Raw genomic sequence first — 18477 nt, forward strand, 5'->3', positions numbered from 1 at the left:
TTCTCCAGGCCTTTCTCCTCTACTGCTTGTAGCTTAGCATTTCTTGTTTATTTTTATTTTTATTTCCCATAGTGTACTGAAATGATGTGTACTGAAACATTTGTTCACACAAATAAGTGAAGGTGATAGCTTTCCTCCCTGACCACATGCTCTCTCTTCTGTTCCAAGTCTTAATTAAAATGATACTGCAGGAAGCAAATCAATTAACAGATACCTTACAAGATGCTTTATTCACTTACACATGTACACAAAATTACTTACAAGTATCACATTACTGCTTTAGTTTATCTGTTAGCAAATGCTGCTAATGAACTGCAGTGTTACCGAAATGGGTAACAGACACCTAGGAAACCAGGGAAAGTATTCAAATTTATCATTCTTCTGTCAAAAGAAATTTTACGTTTTGGTGTTCAGAATGTGTGCAAAAATTACTATCCAGTTTCCTGTGCACATTTGACAAATGACCTGCTTTGTGAAAGTCAAAAAATGCTTATATTGAGATCCCTTTAGTTAGTTACAAGTAGTACAGTAGCTTATTCTTTATAAAAACAAAACTCTGATATATCTGTTCTTATGCTCTAACAGCATGTTTCCTCTAAGTCCCTGACCCAGCACATCAGCTCTGCCTGATCTGAAAGTTGATTACTGGACAGGAGGCCCTTGTCTCCATGATTTTTGATTGATATTTCTTAATAACACTCAGAATTTCTAGGTTGGACTTCAGTCTTACAATTGATTATTTTTTTTTTAGTTTGGATTAAATCTCTTATATTAGTGGAGAGCTGGAAATAACTTTATTATTTTTATTATGATCTGCCACACTGAAAGCCAAAACAGGTATAAAAGTGAACTTTAAAAATGTATGCAAAGTGAGAGATTTAAAAAGCCTATATGTCTATAGACATTGGCTTGAGCTAAAAGGTTATGAAGATCCTATTTATTTACAGGTTGTGGTCTCTGGGTCTGGATAATGCTAAGCTGCAATAAAATAGTGTAACATCCTGTTTGGAGTCATCTTGTAATGCTCCAACATGCAGCTCTGCCTGTGAAATACTGGGATATTACTTAACTCACTTGGCATGCTGTCTACCTGAGGCCCCCAAGCCTTGAAGTTCTGCTGGGTTTCCTGAGAGAAGCTGTAGGAATAGCAGATGATGGTGGCCAAGAGTTCCCAAAGCTCTCACAGCTGACACTGCCTGCCCTTTCTTTCACAAGGTGAAAGAAAAGCCTGGGTTGAAATACAAAAATCTCCCTGTTTTCTTGCACCTTGTGATGATAGTATGTTACGTACAGCGTTCTTGAAAGAACAGGATTAAACAGAATAGAATCTACAGCATTATTTTCTGAACCAAAACTAAAGCCACCGACTCAAAGCTTTGTTAAAAGTTGGAAAGTGTTTACAGAATAACTTGGGTTTAAATTATCTAAACTACTCTAAATGTTCAGAAACAAAGCTTTAACTTTTCTTCTCATCATTCCCACTGTAAGAAGCTTATAATTGGAGCCAGGCAAAGCAATTTTGATGTAATCAAGTCCATCAGAACATATAAGGCTAAAACAAGAATGAAGGTGCTGGGAAACTGAAATTATTCACAAATTCTGTTTGAACTTAGTGCATTGTTTTATACTAAAGAAATATGGATAAGGAAATTCTGGAAATAACAGATTAGCTTGTTTGTAGTGTTGACATGAAGTGTCAACAGAACATAAAAAACATTTCTAAAAGGAATTTTTAATTTTAAATTGCCATAATTAATTTTAAAATTGTTTAAATCATCACTAACACCTACAAAAGGATCAGTTCTAGATCTAAAAAAGATAAAACTTTAAATTAATGAATTATTTTCTTATCCTGATATAAATGAGAAGCCTTGTTTTGTTCTAACCTCAAATGAATGATTTTCCAAGTTGCTGAAATACTTATTTACTTATCTTGAAATATGGGTATGACCATGCATTTTGCTGCTGATTTATATTGCCACCTTTCTGAATACCTGATATTTAACTGACTTTAGAAATCAATCATATACTTATCACAGAATAAAGAGGATCTATTAGTGAACAGAACCCATCTATTTTATTTTCCTCACACATCTTCACAGACATGCTGAGGGGGATTGCAGGCCTTTTGGGTGCAGGTTATTGAAGTTAGCTGCACTATAAGCTCTTCCTGTAAACAATCAATCAGCCTTTCAACTAAAGAACAGAGAAAAGGATTGGTATTGGTAAGATTCCTGCCTGTGCACAAGAGACTTCTATTGATCCTCAGACGTGGTAACTGTTGATTGCAAAAGGGTTATTGATCTCTTGTACTTTGGTTTCTTATTGCATTGCTGTCATCTGTGAGAAGAAAGAAAAATCACAGATTAACAATAACTCTCTGGCTTTGGTTTTACCTGGATTATCCCAGGTAAAACATCATTGTAAAAGCTGAGCTGGGAGATACATAAAAATCACAGGAATTCTAGAAAAAATTTTAATGGAGATGTTGGAATTACATTGATGAATTTCCTTCCACTTACCTTTTCTTTTACTAGATGTTTCTTTGTACCTTTGGAGGCATCTGTTTTTCCCAAGTGAATTAACAGAGCAAATGCATGCTTGTGGCTGCTGTGGTGACTTCCAGATGCCCTTGTCACTGCCACTAGGAATCCACTAGCAGCAAGCCATGCCTTTTCAGGCAGCATCCCAGGGCTCCCTGTATTGCAGACCCTGGACTATTGTCATTTGGGGCGCTTCCCACTGTTGCCTTGCCACAGAGTGGGGAGCAGCTCCTGGATCCCTTTTGTGGAGCATCTTCCCAGGAGTTAATGGGTGGAGTGCCTGCTGCCGTGGGGCAGCTGCAGAGGGCAGCCAGCCTCGCAGTGTGCCTGGCCCTGCACCAGGGAGCTCCAGGTAAGCCTCAGGGGGGCTGTGGGACAGCACGGTTCAGTGACCTGCCTTGGCCCGTGCAGAGTGAGTGCCCAGCAGATCCGGGCTGTCAGCAAGGGCTCAGGGTCACCCCACAGCCTTTAGTGCTCCAGGACCTTTCCCTCGCTGGAGGTGCCTCTGCAACCTTGGGTCTGCCCACTACTGTCACTCCCTGTGCCACCACACCCCTTCCCCCAAAACTTACCTGTTTTGGCTCGATCCTGTGTTTGACCTGCAAAGTATAAAGAGTGAGCTATTAATTGTGACTTTCAGAGCCATAATGAAAGGTGAGAATTCAAATAAGTAACACATTAGAGTTGCAGGAACTTTTTTATCTTTTCTTTACTACTCTGAATCTTTTATTCAGTTTTGCTCCATCTAGTGTCAGTGCTTGGGAACTTGATCTTGTCTTGTAGCCCTCGACTTGTTTATATGAAATTTCACTACTCCACAGGGAAATGAACTTCATCGTAGTCCCATTCCTACAATACTACTCCAGCATTTTCTGGTGTCTTTGCTAAAGAAAACTGTCACAGGAGATTTGGTGGGCAGGGACAATCCATGCTTTGCATAATTTGCCTCAGCCTTTTTTCCTTCTCTGAGAGAAATTTTGTCACTCGTGTCTTTCAGAATGCTCTGCCAAAATTTTCTGTTCACGTGGAATTCACTGCCCTGTTAGTGTCTGTAAGATTCTGACTCTCATCCTTCCAGTCTGACTTGAGCATACAGTGCATGGGAGACCATATAGTGAGGCACAGGCTGGAACCAGAGGCATTTTTTCTGTTTTGCTGTTTTTCCTCCCTTCTTTCTCTGGTTTGGGGCTGGGGTGAGTCAGCACAGCTATGTTCCCATTCTGCCTGCTTTGCCCAGCCCTTGGGAGCTTCCAGGGCAGCCACAGAAAGTGTCTGCTCCTGGAATGCAAGGACAAAGGCTCATCTCTACCTGCCTGCTTGCCTGCTGACCACACTGGAGGTACCTGGGGCTTGTTTCAGCCCTCCTTTGCCTGTGCTAGTCTGGCACTTTGCACACACAAGGTATTTCTTTTAGTGACACAGCTCTGACATTACTGAAGAGGTATCAGTTATGCAATAATATTTTTCAGCTTGTTGCAGTTTGTGGCAGGTCTTTCCCAGAAAGGAGAGGCATTTCAAAACATAACCAGGGACCTGATATAGGTTGTGCTTATGAACTTGTCAAAAATTTCTTCACAAAAAATAACAGACTTTAGCCTGTGAAGTGCTACATTTTTTTGTCTGGATGTGTAGCCAATTTAAAAAATACAGTATTTTCCCCCACTTTTAACAACAGATTAATACAGAATAGGCCAGTGCAAAGTGATGTGGTCAAACTGAGGTGAATCAGCATTGGATAAGGTTCTCCTGCCTGTGTCACAGGAGAAGAAGCTGGCAGAGAACTGCTAGTAAGGGCAGTTCCTAAGTGGTCTAATCCTAACTCAATTCTCTGCATATATAAAGAGAAAAGAAGAGATTGGTTGGGAGGCCAATGCTACCCTGAGATAATGGCCATCTTGCTGATGCTCTCAGGCAATCTTCCCATTTTTGACAATGCCAGTTCCTGCAAGACAGGACAGTCCAGCCTTCCCTGGCACCTCAGTTGCACTTCCCTTGTGCCAGATATCCTTGAACAGCCTGGTACCTGAAGATTATTTTCATGTTCTACCACATTAATTTTTGGCAGGGCCAGTTCCCTGAGAGAGTAGAGAAGGGTGACTGCCTGAGCAGAACATACAGCTGTGCTGGGATGGGGAGAAGAGAAGCAGGCCTTTCTCTAGACATGGGACATCCTTTGCTCCTGTGCTTTGCTCTGCTTCAGGGAGTCATGGAAGCTCATTCACAAACACTTTAAAATGTCCATTTCTGCCTACAGGGTTAGTTATTCTTCTTATTCCCAGCTTCCACCTCTCCTGTGCCAGCACAAGCATTTCAATGTCTGTATAGTAAATAAGACTTGAGAGTCAGCCAGGTGCTGTTTTAATGCACACACTGAAACACACACAAAAATCTAACAAGTTTTCAGGCAGTGTTTTTCCTTTATAAGACCATGCAAATTTTCCATTGACTCTGTGAGTCTCTGCAAAGTGTCTTTTAACCCCATTTAAATCCATATGGAAAACCTTTAAGCCCATAAACTTCTGCAAACTGCTGAGAAGTATACCACAGATCCCCGAGCACTTGCAGCAGAAGTCAGCATCCCTTGGTGGTTACTCATTGATTTCTTTCAGCTTGCTATTTGTGCTCTGACACCAGGCTGTAAAGTACACATGGAATATGGAGAGTGGATGATTATAAGCAACAATCAGGAGAAAAACAAATAGCTATGCTGATATTTAGTGCAGGTTGTTCAAGGCAGAACTCTTGGACAGTAGGAGATCAGGGAACTGAAATAAAATTATGCGATAGACTCTACACATGATCTTAAAAAAGGATCTGCAAATAATTGTGTTTTCTGAGATGGCACTGACAAAAATTCTTAGGATCTGAAATCGGTGATTCTTTTTTCATAAGTCTAGTGGGAACTTGTGTACAGAAATTAAATGTGATACAGAAAAACCTGTGAGTTGGAGCATGCAGGAGCTCCAATTCGATGCTGTTCTTGTCTGACTAACACCTGCGGCACTCCTGAGCCTCTTGCACCAAGAGGCCTTGGTTTGTGTTGGTTTTAAGCTGTCCTTTAGCTATGATAGCAGCTTGATTCCTAGCTAATCCCATGTTGTCACTTCTCCGACAAGCCCTAGCAGCACAAAGCTACTCAGTTTGTTTGGCAGACTGGTGCTGCCAGGGAGCAGGAGGCTCTTTGCTCGGTGGCATCTAATCCTTGAGTTACCCTGGGTGCCTGCTGACAGGGGTGAAGAGTGTACTCTTCAGAAACATTTTGTCTTTTTTTTTGTATCCAGACTTGCAGCAGCTCTAGGGAAGGGTAGAATTACTCCTCCAGTGCTGGAATAATTTGCACCAGCATGTTTGCCAGCAGCGACCACGACGGCGGTGGAAGGAATTGCCTCTGACAGGTGTCTGAATATTACCAGGAAAGCATTCTCCTGATTTGGCAGGTTTGGCACCAACTCCTACAATCAAATAATTTAGAGCTATTCAGGACTAGCCCCAAACAGTTGTGCAGAAGGGTAGGAAGGAGTAAGGATTTCTTCCCTGTTTGGCAGCTGTGAAAAGGTCAACCACAAAGGCAGTCCCCAGATCCAAGAGGAGAACAGGAGCCCTGGGCCAGGTGCCCTCCCAGGGAATGTGGAGGGTGGCCAGGGGAGCAAAAAATAGCCAGAAGTGTGGCTCTGCCCATCAGGCTCATAGTTGGCATCACTGAGGTATACAGTGTCATTGAAATGGGTTTAATGAATTAATCTCTCCCTAGCAGTTTGTGCCATAAATATGTGTGTTGTGTGTATATATATATATATATATATAAACTGTCTTTCAGGGGCTGTGTGTGTATTCCCTCAATCCAGGAATGGAGCTGGGAGCCTACAGAGTGTCTTACTGCTGCTTTTTAAAGCCTGCTGTCCCCAGCATAGTGCAAAGCTTTATGTCCTTGATTTTGAAGTGTGTGATAAAAAGATTAATTTCATTTTATGGAAAGGGTAACCTGAGCCAGGGACGTGTCCAAGGTTGTTCAGAAGAACAAGTTCAGCTAGCCAGGGCAGTGCCAGAATTAGGAAGAAAAAACAGTTTATTACTCTAGTCACTGGTGACTATTGCCTCAACACAGAATGGATATTGACATTTTATTTATGCAAATGTATATTACAAGGAGTTGAGACAGCTATTTCTGCTGAGATTATTTGCCCATTTTTTAACATTTGCACTCACATGGAGTTGTTTAGATCATCTCTACCCATCCTTAAATTTATTTGCAATAGCATGCATTATTATGGCATTTGTGAAGCTTTAAATATTTTCCATTAAACTCAATTCCCAGTATGCATGCTGAGGAAACCTAAAGCAGTGAATACAGCCTTCAGCCTATCAGCCACCCACTACTCCTTACAGTGCTGAGAGAGGAATTGGGTGTGTTCTGGTGTATCAACAGAGCCGCAATTGTCTTGTGCAGGTGGTATCTACTCAGTGAAGTGCAGATGCACTTGTGCATAAGAGGACTGGAGCCCTCCAAGCTGTCTTCCACTCCCCTTCTTGTGACAGTTCTTCACTGCTGGTCTTAGGTCATGGTGGCAATGTGAAGAGAGGCTCTGTAGTGACAACAGACCTCACAGGAATAATTTGTGATTGATTTTGCAAAGCTTATTTGGATCACTGGAGAGGTTAAGTGTCCCTGCTCACTCTGTTTTTCCTTCTATGTAAACCACTGACAATTTCTGAAAACTTTGTTGATGTGATGATTGAACTGTATGTAGAATATCCTACTTGTCAGAATGAAAGATCTTGTGAAGGTCTGCTTGGGAAACCAAGAATGGCAAGTGAAAGAACAGCTTAGGGCACCACTGAGGGATGTTAAGAGAATCCATTCACACAGAGGTGCCAAAGATTCTGCTGAGTCTACGTGACTGGTCTGCAACAGATCCAAGAAGATCAAACTGATGGTTTAAAATATTACTGGGACAGCAAAAGAAAAAATAGGCTTGTTTTAGGAGAGTAAGGATAGATGCAGGCAACTTGCTGCCAGGCTGTGGGCTGAACTTAGTGTTCCTGTGAATACCTGGCACTGTATGTGAGAGGCTGCAATGCATTTCAGTGCCCAGCATCCTGGGAAACCTGTGCTGTCCATATTGTCCATATTCACCCTTTTCCCTTATGCATCACTCTTTCAGTGACACTCTCAGACAAGGGTAAAGTCTCTTTTTTTCAATTTGTATTTTTTAAGGATTTTGGTTTGTAAATTTAGGGACCATTTTTCAAAGGACTTCCACATGTGGCATTTTCAAGTACCCATTCTAGCATCAAAACTAGATCTCCAGTTACATTTATTTATGAGCTCAGACTCCAGTGACTGGACAGACTGTGTCTCACATTTGGAAGTGATGGGACTCACATCTATGTTTTTGGCTTCCTGTTTGTTAAATTATGTGTTCTGCAATTCACAGTGTTGTAGACCAAGTTTGGATCAGAAAGAACTCTTTCTCATCTCCAAAACAAGATCTTTGTCTTTCTATCTGACTTTAAACCTGTATGAAGGATATTATGTTCTTAGATCAGATCTTGTTCACTGTCCCTGCCTGTCAGGCTACAGACCTGAACATGACAAAATGCTAGGGAAAAGACTCCTGGTTCAGATGTTTAGGCTGCCACAGTTCTGGTAGTTGGAAGAAACTGCAGCCCAGCACTGAAACCTGCACACAATTGCCCAAACCTAGTCTTTTCCATGCCATCAATCTGTGATGTTTATTTTTTCCAAGTGGATGATTTCCCCTCCTATGCAATGTGTGGCACTGTTTTTGGTGATTTTTAGAACATATTAGAGGCTTTCAAAGTGCAGTAACATTCTAAGACCTGTTCCATTCATCTAAAGAATGCTACAATTCTCAAAAGTATCCTGTGTTTCTCAAGCACAGTCTAGCAAAGGAGAGAGAAGTTGGTCCTTTAAAAGTCAGGAGGGAAAATATAAGAGACTATTTAGATGAGGCTTTGGATAGGAAAAGAAAATCACCAATACACTTGGCAAGCATCTCCCATGCTCCTCCTCTCTTCCATAAAACATCAGAAGAACCTGTGTATTGCATTTAGAACCTGATTTTCTACTGGATTATTTACATGGAGTCCTGTAGAACCCAGTGAATGGCATAGGGAATTTTGTGTGTGCTGTTGCCTGGATATGTTGGCAACAGATTCATTTGTGGCAGATTTAAAATATATACCTTTTCCTTTTTACTAAACATTCTGTGTCTCTCCACCCTTCTCCTTGTCTCTGTATGTCTCTTTCTTTGTCTCCTGTCAAAATAAATCTGGCTGACATGCACTGTAGTTAACTCAAAATATTGCCAGCATTAAATGTACCCAGACATTTTTATGAATACATTAAACTTGCATGAAATTTTTAGGCATTATAATTTACCAAGCTTACACCAAGATGGCATTTGATACTGACATGAGCTATTAATTAAAAAAGAGGACGTTAAATAATTGTCAGTTGACATATAAATTGCTGTTTTGTTGGCTGACAGAATCTTGCCTCAAGCCTTTTTCTTCTCAAGTGTTCGTAAATATCCCGTTGAGTTTAAGGGCAACCCATTGTGAATTGATTGTTTAAATCTTAATGTTATGTACCTGACTAAATAAAGTGGTAAATTCTGTTAATTATCTCACAATGAGCTGTCAGTATCATGTGAGTATCAAAGCACTTGTGTTTTAAGTATTTTGGAAATTATCAAGGGGGATGCATCCGAATATTTCCTGATTTTAGTGAAAATCTGTTCTTGGAAAGGGTCAGTTATGTTCAGTACCAGGTAATTGGGGTTCTGACACAGAGGATGATTGTGTGCATCAAGATCTTCAGCTGGTACGAGGCTGAGCAACTCCTTTGGCTGTGGAAGTGCAGTGCTGGGTAGTGCCCACTTGGAGTATTTCCCAGCTAGGGAAATATGGAGTGGCTGGTGGCATTTGTAGGAATAATGATGTAAAATTTAAAACAAAATTTGGCTGAAGGTGAATTTGGTTGAGTGTTCTATCAGTTGGATTAAGTATTTTTTTCCCGAACAAGCATTAATAATCATCCCTGGTCAAACAGAAAGTGAAGCTGTTTGCAGAAGATTTGCCAGTTCTCCTCTCCAGTCCTAAAGGGATGGTGTCTCCTAACACCATCATGAAGGTTTCAGGTTCCCTTTCCCTGAGGGATTCAGGATGGCTGTATGGGTGGGGAATAATCCAGGTGATTTCAGATAATGGACTTCACTTTATCAGAGGGTTTTGTAGGACTAGCCACAGGTCTAAAAATCTCATAAATTAGAATTCCTTAGGGAACTGAAGCAAGTAGGTAAAATAAATTTAGACCTAATTATCATATGTGTCTCTGGTGACCTAAATAAATCCTACTAAATATTAGTTTATTTGGGGCATTTTTAAATGTTTATAGGCTCTGGTAGTATTTTTACTGCCAGAGGTTTCCTCAAAACCGGTAGAAGGCTATTCTGTTTCCACAGATTATTACCAGCATTATAGAATCCCTTAGTGACCTACCAGAGAGTAATACATAGATGCCCTGAAGGGAATGAGAACAAAGATTTGCTAGTAAATTACTGATTACCACAGCAGAATTGAAAAGTACACTGATTAAGAAGTGGCAGTGGATTTCTAAGTTTTTTTCTACTCAGCCATAAAAGTGTCATCTTTAACTTAAATAGTTTTGCCCCAAAATATTGTGGAATTACAGTTTCTCTCAGTGTCAGTGACTCTAAGGCAAAATGTTTCTGTGTTGTGTCACACTTCTAAGCCTTAAGACCAGAATTTTGTCATGAAACTGGAAATTTCACTCTACCTTTTAGCAAATGCCTGCAGACAGGATAAGGAAATATCAAAGAGGTCAATGTAAGGTCACCATTAAAGATGTTAAATTTTGCTGCCACCACAAAGTCATTCACTTCCCTAGAAAGATAAGAGGATGATGTAAAAAATGTTCAGTCTGTCTCTGAAGGAAAATACGACACATAATAAACAGCAAAGTGAGCTAGAGAAGTCCAGTGTGGAACAATTCATAGATCATCCTGTCTGCATTCCAGGCAGTAAATCTACCACTGCCTTCCGTGTTTCTTCTTGTCTTTGTCCCTCTCATCCCTTTATTCCCTTTTCTCTTGACTCTGGTCTCTGGCTTTTCTGTTCTGGCTTAGCTCTTTCTCAGGACTTTGTTCGTTGTTCTGTCTACACTGTCCTGAAAGCATAGTAAAATTTAACAGGTATTCTATGTTTGTTCTTCTGACCTTATCGTACATAGTCCTAATCTTTTTCAGGTTTATGCACAGAAATTGCTGGTAGACTGGTCAGGCGCTCAAACCCAAAATGGCCTTACTGTTTCTGGGTAAGGGGGAGGAAGGTGAAGGGCAAAGAGGCATCCCTCCCAGCAGGAATGATCAATGCATGACCCTGACATGTAAGAGCCCAGAGTGAAAGGAGTTTTCAGAACTGGGATGCAGACACAGTAACCTTAGAAGAAGACATTTGTCCAGAGTTTGTTGTTATTATGCATAGTACAAACAAACAAACAAAAAAGAAGCTTCATCACAAGTGTTTGGAGGATTTTCATTTTAAAAAGAATCTCAGTCTGCTGGGTTTTCTTGTGTATTTCTGAAATGTTGAAAAGCAGAAGAAAATTCCTTTTCCCATACAGATTCACTAGATATCCCAGTCCTCTAGAGGCTTGGCATGTGTGTTATGTGAAGTCATTCCAACATGGGGAAGCATCATGCATAATGAGAGAGAAATCAGAAAACACAATGACTCTTACCTTCTTTCCATTTTGCCATCTGACTCTAAAGTGAGAAGAGGAAAATGTGGTTAGTTGAGAATCAAGGAACAGAGTGGTGATAGGCCTCCACAGAATTTGTGAGGAGGCAACCAGGATTACATAGTTACAGCTGGAAAAGATCCAGCCATCCTTTCTGAGGCAAAACTCTTTGATATTGGTTGTGTCATGCAACTTTCCTAAGCCCTTATTGATTCTTCCAGCTGGAATATCTCATGACAATTTTCTCAGAGCTGTGTTTTAGCTAATACTTTGTCTGGTTTGAGTTTGGTTGTAGCATATCCCCTGGGTATCATGAGAAACAACTTTGAGGCTAAAGAGTAGACTTGGTTATAGTGAAATGTGAATCTGCAGTTCTAGGCAGTCCAGCAATTCAGACACTCTTAAAATAGTTCTTCACAGGAAAACCTGTGAGGTGTTGTACATACACAATTGCTAACACTGATGCTAAGATCTTCTGTATCAGAAGATGAGGAGAGTCAGATCTATGGAAAAGGGATAAGGAGTATTTTGTCTTACCTCCAAAGTCACTGTCAATCATTTTGGCTTTGATCATGCAGATTATTACTGCTACAAAAGCGATTGCTAGAACTGCTCCCAGAGTAACTCCTATAATAACATATGTGTAATCTGCAAATATTGAAAACAACTCAGTGAGTATACGCCTTTACATAATAAATACATTCTTTGAGTTTCAGATGTAACACATCCCTAAAAAAAAAAATGCTGAGCCAGAGTAGGTGCCTGAGAAGACTCTGAGTCTATTCTTTAAAATCTCTGCATAAAATGAAGCCATGTGAACTTGTGGCTAAGGGGCTCAAGGCTGTTTTTTGATAATGAACAACTTCAGCTTTTAGTGTGTGCCAGTCTCAGCTGAGTTTTAGAACCAGGGCTTTACAAATACCCCAAAAGCAAAATCCCCCATCCACACTCCTTTGCCAATCTGCATCCTTCCAAACTGTTATTGCTGCTCCCAGATATGCACATATCCACCTCCCTGTCCCTCGCCTCCTGCCTTGCCCAGCTGTTCTGCCTCTGTAAGCCTTTGCTGGGAGGAAGGGGAATTGGAAAGTGTAAACTATGTCTTGTGATTTGGCATCACTGTGTGTACATAAGGGTTGTATGTCAGGCAGGGGGTGCCTGTGTTCAGGATCTGAGTCCCATGCTCTGGACTCTGCAGCATAGGCAACTACAAACTCACAGTGTTTATCTTCTACACCTAAAAAGTATATGAAGTCTTCTAAGGACATTCAGTTTTGTTATTTTACCTCTAATTTCCTGTCTGGATGTGTAAATCCCACCATGAACTCACCTATTTCCTCCTCTGGGTTTCCAGAAGCATGTACTTTTGCTCTCCAAAAATCTGGAATGGAAATATTTTAGCCTGTTAGGACATTGAGCAGAATGTCATTTCTGCCATTTTCAAGGGGATAGTTGATTCTAAGAAATCTTAGGATAGAATTCAAGGCTTCCTGCAGTAGTGAAATGTTATCAGTCAAGTTAATGAGGGCATCCTAGAGATGTGGCCACACTGTGCCAGTTTTTGACCAGAAGAGAAAATACAATTCCAAAAATTTGTGTTGCCTTAGCACTGTTTCCATTCCATGTTTTGTCACTGCAAGCCAGAAAGCTATATACAAGAGAAGATGCTATAAATCAAGGAAAAGATTACAGATGCACTAAAGCTAATAAAACACGCTAATAACTGAGGATATGGCATAGCCCAACACCCCTTTTCCCATGAATCCAAATCCTGCCTGGAGTTCCAGTCTTCAGAATGTAATTTATTGCTGGCAGAAAAGAGTCTTTTCCTCTTGCAAGCAAATTTTGTAGGCTGGAAACAAACCTTTCCAGAGAATTCTATACCAAATGCCCTGTTCATGGGACACCTCCTGGCCCTTCCCTTCTCCATAAAGTCACTGAGCCATGGTGCCCGATGCTCAGAGTGTGCAGGCCCCCAGAATGAAGTGGCTTTACAGAAAACATTTAAACATTTTCTTGCTAAATACTTTAGCAAGAAAACAGAATCAACTTTTTTTAAAAACTGAGAAAAAGGAGAGGTCGTATTTACTTTTAATGTTGCTTGGTTGTCACAGAAAATTGTTTAAAATGTACACTCAAATGTTTTTTTCAGTAAAGGATGTTTCCACCAAGGCCTTTTTAAGTAGCTCCAAATGATGTAACTGATGTAGCTGCATGAGATGCTGGACCATGAGAAGGCTTTGAAGGCAGATATGACTCCTGCATTCTACACCTGTGTGCTGCTCAGCTCCTGCCTCCTGCACGAGCTTCAGGCACAACACGAAGTCACCACTCCTTGGCAGGGTGACAGTCCATGGGGCACCTGGAGGGGACACAGCCGCTTTGCACACAACATCATCTTTTCATTGGCATTCCCCACCACAGACTGGGAGGGAGTGTTGTCTGGCTGAAAGCCAAGTAGAATTGCAGTGTCTTAAGTGCACTTAGTTTTCCTACCGCTGAGGTGTCCAACGTTGTATGTCCCAGCTCCTCCTCTCCACATTTTGTGGACAAAGAATTTTATTTTCTCGAGGTTTTGGGGTCTTCTTTCATTTGTTGTCCAGTAAAATGAATGCTAGAAACATGACTACTTTTAAGCTTGATGCATAGTCCTTACATTCCAAAACAAGGCATTTTGGTAGATTTACAGAAATAATCTTCTATCTGCTTTTCAGACTACTAAAACTCTTGAGCTGAGTGTGGGCCCTGGGGCTTCCAGAGTTATGCCAAAAAAATCTCAAAAAAATCTGATATACTGGGTGGTTTATAACAGATTTATTTTTATTTCCTGGTCTGAAATCACATTTCTATTCCAAAATCTTAATAAATTACAAATCAAGCTTCAAAAATCTGGAAAAGAGCTTGAGTTAAAAAAAAAAAAAAATGGGAACTATAATTCAGAGCTAAAAGTCCTTTTTTTTTTTTTTTTTTTTTTTTGCCAAACTCTTCTACATAATGAAAATGTCTGGGAATTTACTTTGTACAAGCAGAAATATTTTCTATCCAAAACCTCCATGACACTCAGAAAAGGAGTTGCAAGGGATAGAGAATCTATGCTTATACTGACTATACTAAACGACCAAAATCAAAGTTATAAAGATAAGGAAATTTAAAAAGAGCAAAAAGCTCTAAGGCTATACAGTGGGCACAAAAAGCATAGCTTCTGGTTTTTCCGTATTAAAAACTAGTCTCTTTGCTCTCGCCTGTGATTTTATTTCATTATAAATTTTAAAAAAACACCTTTCTTCTATCCCCTTAATTATTCTTTGTGCTCATATGAAAAATGTTTTAAATTCAAGCATAATAAAAGTGATATTGTATTACTTTTATTATCCTAATGATCATAATACAAAGACCTTAATGTATGCTTTCTAATGGAATTAAACCAGTGACAGATTATGTGTTTTATGGCAGAAATAATATTTTACATGGAATATTTTATGTAGGTCAGTTTAATATATTGAGATTAAATTATTAGTTTCTTTTTAAAAAGAGAGGGAAATTCCTGAAAACCCACAAGACTAAAGAGAATATTTTCAATTCATACTTTCAATATGCTTTTAATTAAGGTTTAATATCATTTACTGGATGCTGCTTAAATACTGCTTGCTTTCAAAGACTGTGTTAGGTGAATTCTATTTGTTTCAGTTTTTTCTTGGGCGGAAATAGGTGGATTAACTACTGCAAATACACGTTTTTCTGTTTGATTTTTATCTTATCTGCAATTTAGATCTTTTGGGGATGTACAAAAACCTCCTATTTGGGGTGGGTTAGAACTGATGGCTTAAACCCCGCAGTGCTCTAGTCCCAGGCAGTGCTCTAGTCCCTGTGCTGGATTTCTGACTCTCGCTGTCGGGAGTTTAGACTAACATGCCTTGAATAAACCCTCTGGACTTGCAGAGTGTTTGCCCCTGTGTGGAGGAGCCTAGCAGATGAATTTGATACCCACGCTCGAGTGACTCGAGGATCATTTTTCAGAGGGGCTGGAAGCCGGCGCTCCGCGCGCTGTGCTGTGTCCCGGCTGGGGCGCGGTGCGCGCAGCGCTGGGGATGCGCCCCGGCTCCGGCAGCGCCGGGAGCCCGCCGCGGGAGCCTCCAGCCGCCGCGGAGCGCCGTGGTGAGTGCTGCTGGCACAGCAGCCCGCGGATGGGCCCGGTACAGGTGGGGCAGGAGAGAGGAGCGGAGGATGCGCCGGGGAGCCGGGCCCTCAGCGGGAAGCTCTCCCTGCGGCCGCAAACACTCGGTGACACAGAGCGGCGCTTGCCGCGGCAGGGCAGAGCTGCTGAGCGGGCGATGGAGCCGCAGATAAACTCGCTGGGCCGGGATCTCGGTGCCACTCTGGGCGGACTCAGCCCTCCCCAGACCTTGCTGCACGTAGAGCTGAGCCAAGAGAGAGCAGCTGTGTCTGTGTCACTGCTGTGCCTGTGTCACTGCTGTGTCTGTGTCACTGCTGTGCCTGTGTCACTGCTGTGCCTGTGTCACTGCTGTGCCTGGGCTCCCTGCGACGCAGCTCCGCTCACGCGGTGCCCTTGCCCAGAGGTCACCTCAGCCAGGAAAACGGTGCAGAATGCAATTTGGACATCAAATCAGGGAGCAGGAAGAGCTCAATTTCCCCACCGGATTAGGCGTTGTAAACCATTCCCAGCCCTAACCTGCAGTGATAAACAGCAATGTGTGCCTCGTCTTTCCAAGTACACAGCATTGGCCTTGGTTCCTTTGCTTGTTACCTCCTGCTTCCAATTTTCTTCCCCTTCCTCCACCAACTCTTATTTCTCCTCATTGCAACAGATAATGGCTAGTCCTGTGGCATTGCAGCAGCCAGGAGCTCGCTGCCATTTATAATGGAGGCAGCAAATAGGAAAGGAAGGAAATCTCTGGGAGCCCCAGAGGCAGGGTAGAGCACCGCTGCAGATCTGTGGACAGCTTTGCAGAAGGTGAGGCAGGACAGGATATCCAGTGGATGCAAGCTGGAAACACCCGTCTGCATGTCTCAGGTGGGGCAAACTGCTCCTGCGGGATTCCCAAAGCGTAGATGGTAATTTTCTGTGAATGTCTGCATGAAGCAGGGTAGTACGGGAGGAGGTAAAAGCTGAGGCTTTTGCCACCAGAGGGTGGTGCCTTCCCCCTTAACAAACTTACGGGGACGGCAGTAGCCCCTTGAACTGCTGCCAGCTCCCCACTCCGCGTTAGACAGCGCTGTCCCAATGCTCGTATGACCCCTGCTGAGGCTTCCTAGCCATGAGCCCCACTTCCCTGCACAGCGTGGAGATGAGTAAGAATGAAGTAAAAAACAGGTTGTGAGAAATCCCTGCTTTGGGCCAGCAGGGAGCATTAGAAGCAGTGTGAGTCAGGACCATGAAAGTCCAGTAAGGGAGAGTCCAAAAGCAGCTTGCAGTCAGCATGCACGCAGGTCAATTTTCCCTCAAACTCGACTGAAATACTGTTTCCTGTACAGGGAGACAAAAACAAAAAGTACTAAACAAGGTACTCAGCAGGTGCTCATCACATCTGCAAAGCTGCAGCCATTTATTCACTCTGCCTTTTGGATCGTGCACAGCTGAGCCCTTTGCACCCAGAATAGGAAATGTGAGCTAGCATACTCAGCAAAGTACCCCTCTGGCTCAACAAATGGTTGTTGTTTTTTTTTCTCCAAGAAACAGAGTTTTACACAAGATATAGACAATTAAGCTAGGGAATAAATAAGCCCATCAAGCTCAGGAATAAAAGTTCTCAGACAGAGTGGAAAACAAATAAGTTAGATCACTTACGTAAGAGAAGAAATGCTGTTGGTGCTGATTTCCAGCTTGTTAGTAAGGTCATTATGAAGTTGTGACAACAGAATGGTTGCACCCAAGTGTTCATGAATTTTGCTCATCTGCAGTGACTGAAAAAACAAGCTGAAGTAGGTCACATGATTGTTGAGAAACTACAGTCACATCCTGAGTAGTTAGATTTGCAAACAGAAGTTCCCTTTTTTGGGTTTCAACTCAATACATAAATAAACTTGAAAATGTTTGAAGAAGATGGACAGCCAACAGTCACAGCCTGGTCAACTGTTTTGCTCTCTAAGGCATCTTTAAACAGGAACAGTTATTTTTGCATATCAAAAGCATCCTACCATAGTGAATTTGTTTCTGCTGAAATCTTCTAAATCCGTGGATAACCAAGTGGATTTTCTGTCTTACAAAAGTTTTCTGAGGCATTCTCTTTCAGCATTGCTAGCTTTCTTATGAACTCAACTTGAATACTATCATGTTTTCAGCAGAGCACTTATTTGAATATTTCCCTTTCATAATCAGCTTTTTCAGGAGTAGAGAAGCAGCACACTATGGCTGCTAAACCACTGCAAGCCAGTTCCCAGACACTAACTTCCTAGGAAAAATATCTTGATGCCCCTGTCCTATTTTGCTGTGTGAAGCATTGATACAACTGACTGAGTGTGGCAGATATCATAGAAAGTATTTGTTTCTGCTTTGACCTGTAGTGTTGGTGTGTACACACACGTGTATGTGTGTGTGGTCCATTTTTGTTCTTTCTCTGCTCCTGGTTCTCTATGGGATTAGAGCTGGAAACAGCAAAACCAAGCAAACAAAAATCTCTGCACCAGCTGGATGGGAAATATCAGGATCCTCATGTTTCATCTGCAAATGATCCCATGCTTCAAGGATCCTGAAAACCTCTTCTAGAAGTAAAAACAGGAATGTCAGCTCGCTTGTTTTGTTTTGGTGTTTGGTTGTTGGTTGTTTTTTTTTTTGGGGGGGGTGGTTTTGCTTTGTTTTGGATTGGTTGGTTTTTGTTGCTTCTACTGGCCCAAATCAGCAGTCTCAAGTAGTTTTAGTATTTCCAAGAAAGAACTAAGCATCTGAGTATTTGGACGAAATCTCTAAAGCTATTTGCTTTATTCCATTGCTATTTTTCCATGAATGCTTCAAAGAACCTAGCTAGGTGATTGCACACAGCTGACTGTGTAATCTTCACTGTTCTTGTTCACAGAATATCTCCAGCAAGAAAAAGCACTCACCAGAATAAGACAGACAATATAATCCTGCTTTGTAATAGGTTTATTCTGATTCTTGACCAAATTGGGAAATGTGGTTTCAAGCACCATCAT

General features: G+C 41.6%; 2 protein-coding genes across 7 annotated transcripts in view; one reads left to right on the plus strand and one right to left on the minus strand.

Moving 5' to 3' along the window:
• C7H10orf71 (chromosome 7 C10orf71 homolog) overlaps window positions 1–18477 on the plus strand; it is a 79199-nt gene that overhangs the window by 15866 nt on the left and 44856 nt on the right. For 2 of the 5 annotated variants that reach the window (XM_031505249.1, XM_031505250.2), the window contains exon 1: window positions 15358–15483. The exons of 2 other annotated variants lie outside the window; for them this stretch is intronic. The gene's annotated coding sequence lies outside the window, so the exon portion shown is untranslated. Of the gene's footprint in view, window positions 1–15357; window positions 15484–16273; window positions 16361–18477 lie in introns of those variants that run through there. One more of the 5 variants, XM_031505254.2, reaches the window with a different exon arrangement.
• On the minus strand, window positions 961–17252 carry TMEM273 (transmembrane protein 273). 2 transcript variants are annotated; one of them, XM_021539251.3, is made up of 7 exons: window positions 17135–17252; window positions 12659–12709; window positions 11866–11976; window positions 11329–11353; window positions 10366–10472; window positions 3116–3142; window positions 961–2340 (listed from the first exon to the last, which is right to left on the minus strand). In XM_021539251.3, exons 1-7 carry the CDS (start codon window positions 17226–17228, stop codon window positions 2297–2299), a joined length of 459 nt encoding a protein of 152 aa, XP_021394926.1. In that variant the 5' UTR covers window positions 17229–17252; the 3' UTR covers window positions 961–2296. The 2 variants fall into 2 exon arrangements, with proteins under 2 accessions (XP_021394926.1, XP_021394933.1); XM_021539258.3 differs by lacking the exon at window positions 10366–10472.

The sequence above is a fragment of the Lonchura striata genome, chromosome 7 (genome assembly GCF_046129695.1).
Source record: "Lonchura striata isolate bLonStr1 chromosome 7, bLonStr1.mat, whole genome shotgun sequence".
Taxonomy (NCBI): Eukaryota; Metazoa; Chordata; class Aves; order Passeriformes; family Estrildidae; genus Lonchura; species Lonchura striata.

Excerpts from the sequence above, each read along its gene's own strand:
- TMEM273 (XM_021539251.3), bottom strand. The coding sequence starts at position 17,228 with ATGAACACTTGGGTGCAACCATTCTGTTGTCACAACTTCATAATGACC. Across the intron at positions 11,977-12,658 it reads AAACCCAGAGGAGGAAATAG|ATTACACATATGTTATTATA; the intron begins GTGAGTTCATGG and ends CAATATTTGCAG. Across the intron at positions 10,473-11,328 it reads GATGGCAAAATGGAAAGAAG|GGAAGTGAATGACTTTGTGG; the intron begins GTAAGAGTCATT and ends TTATCTTTCTAG.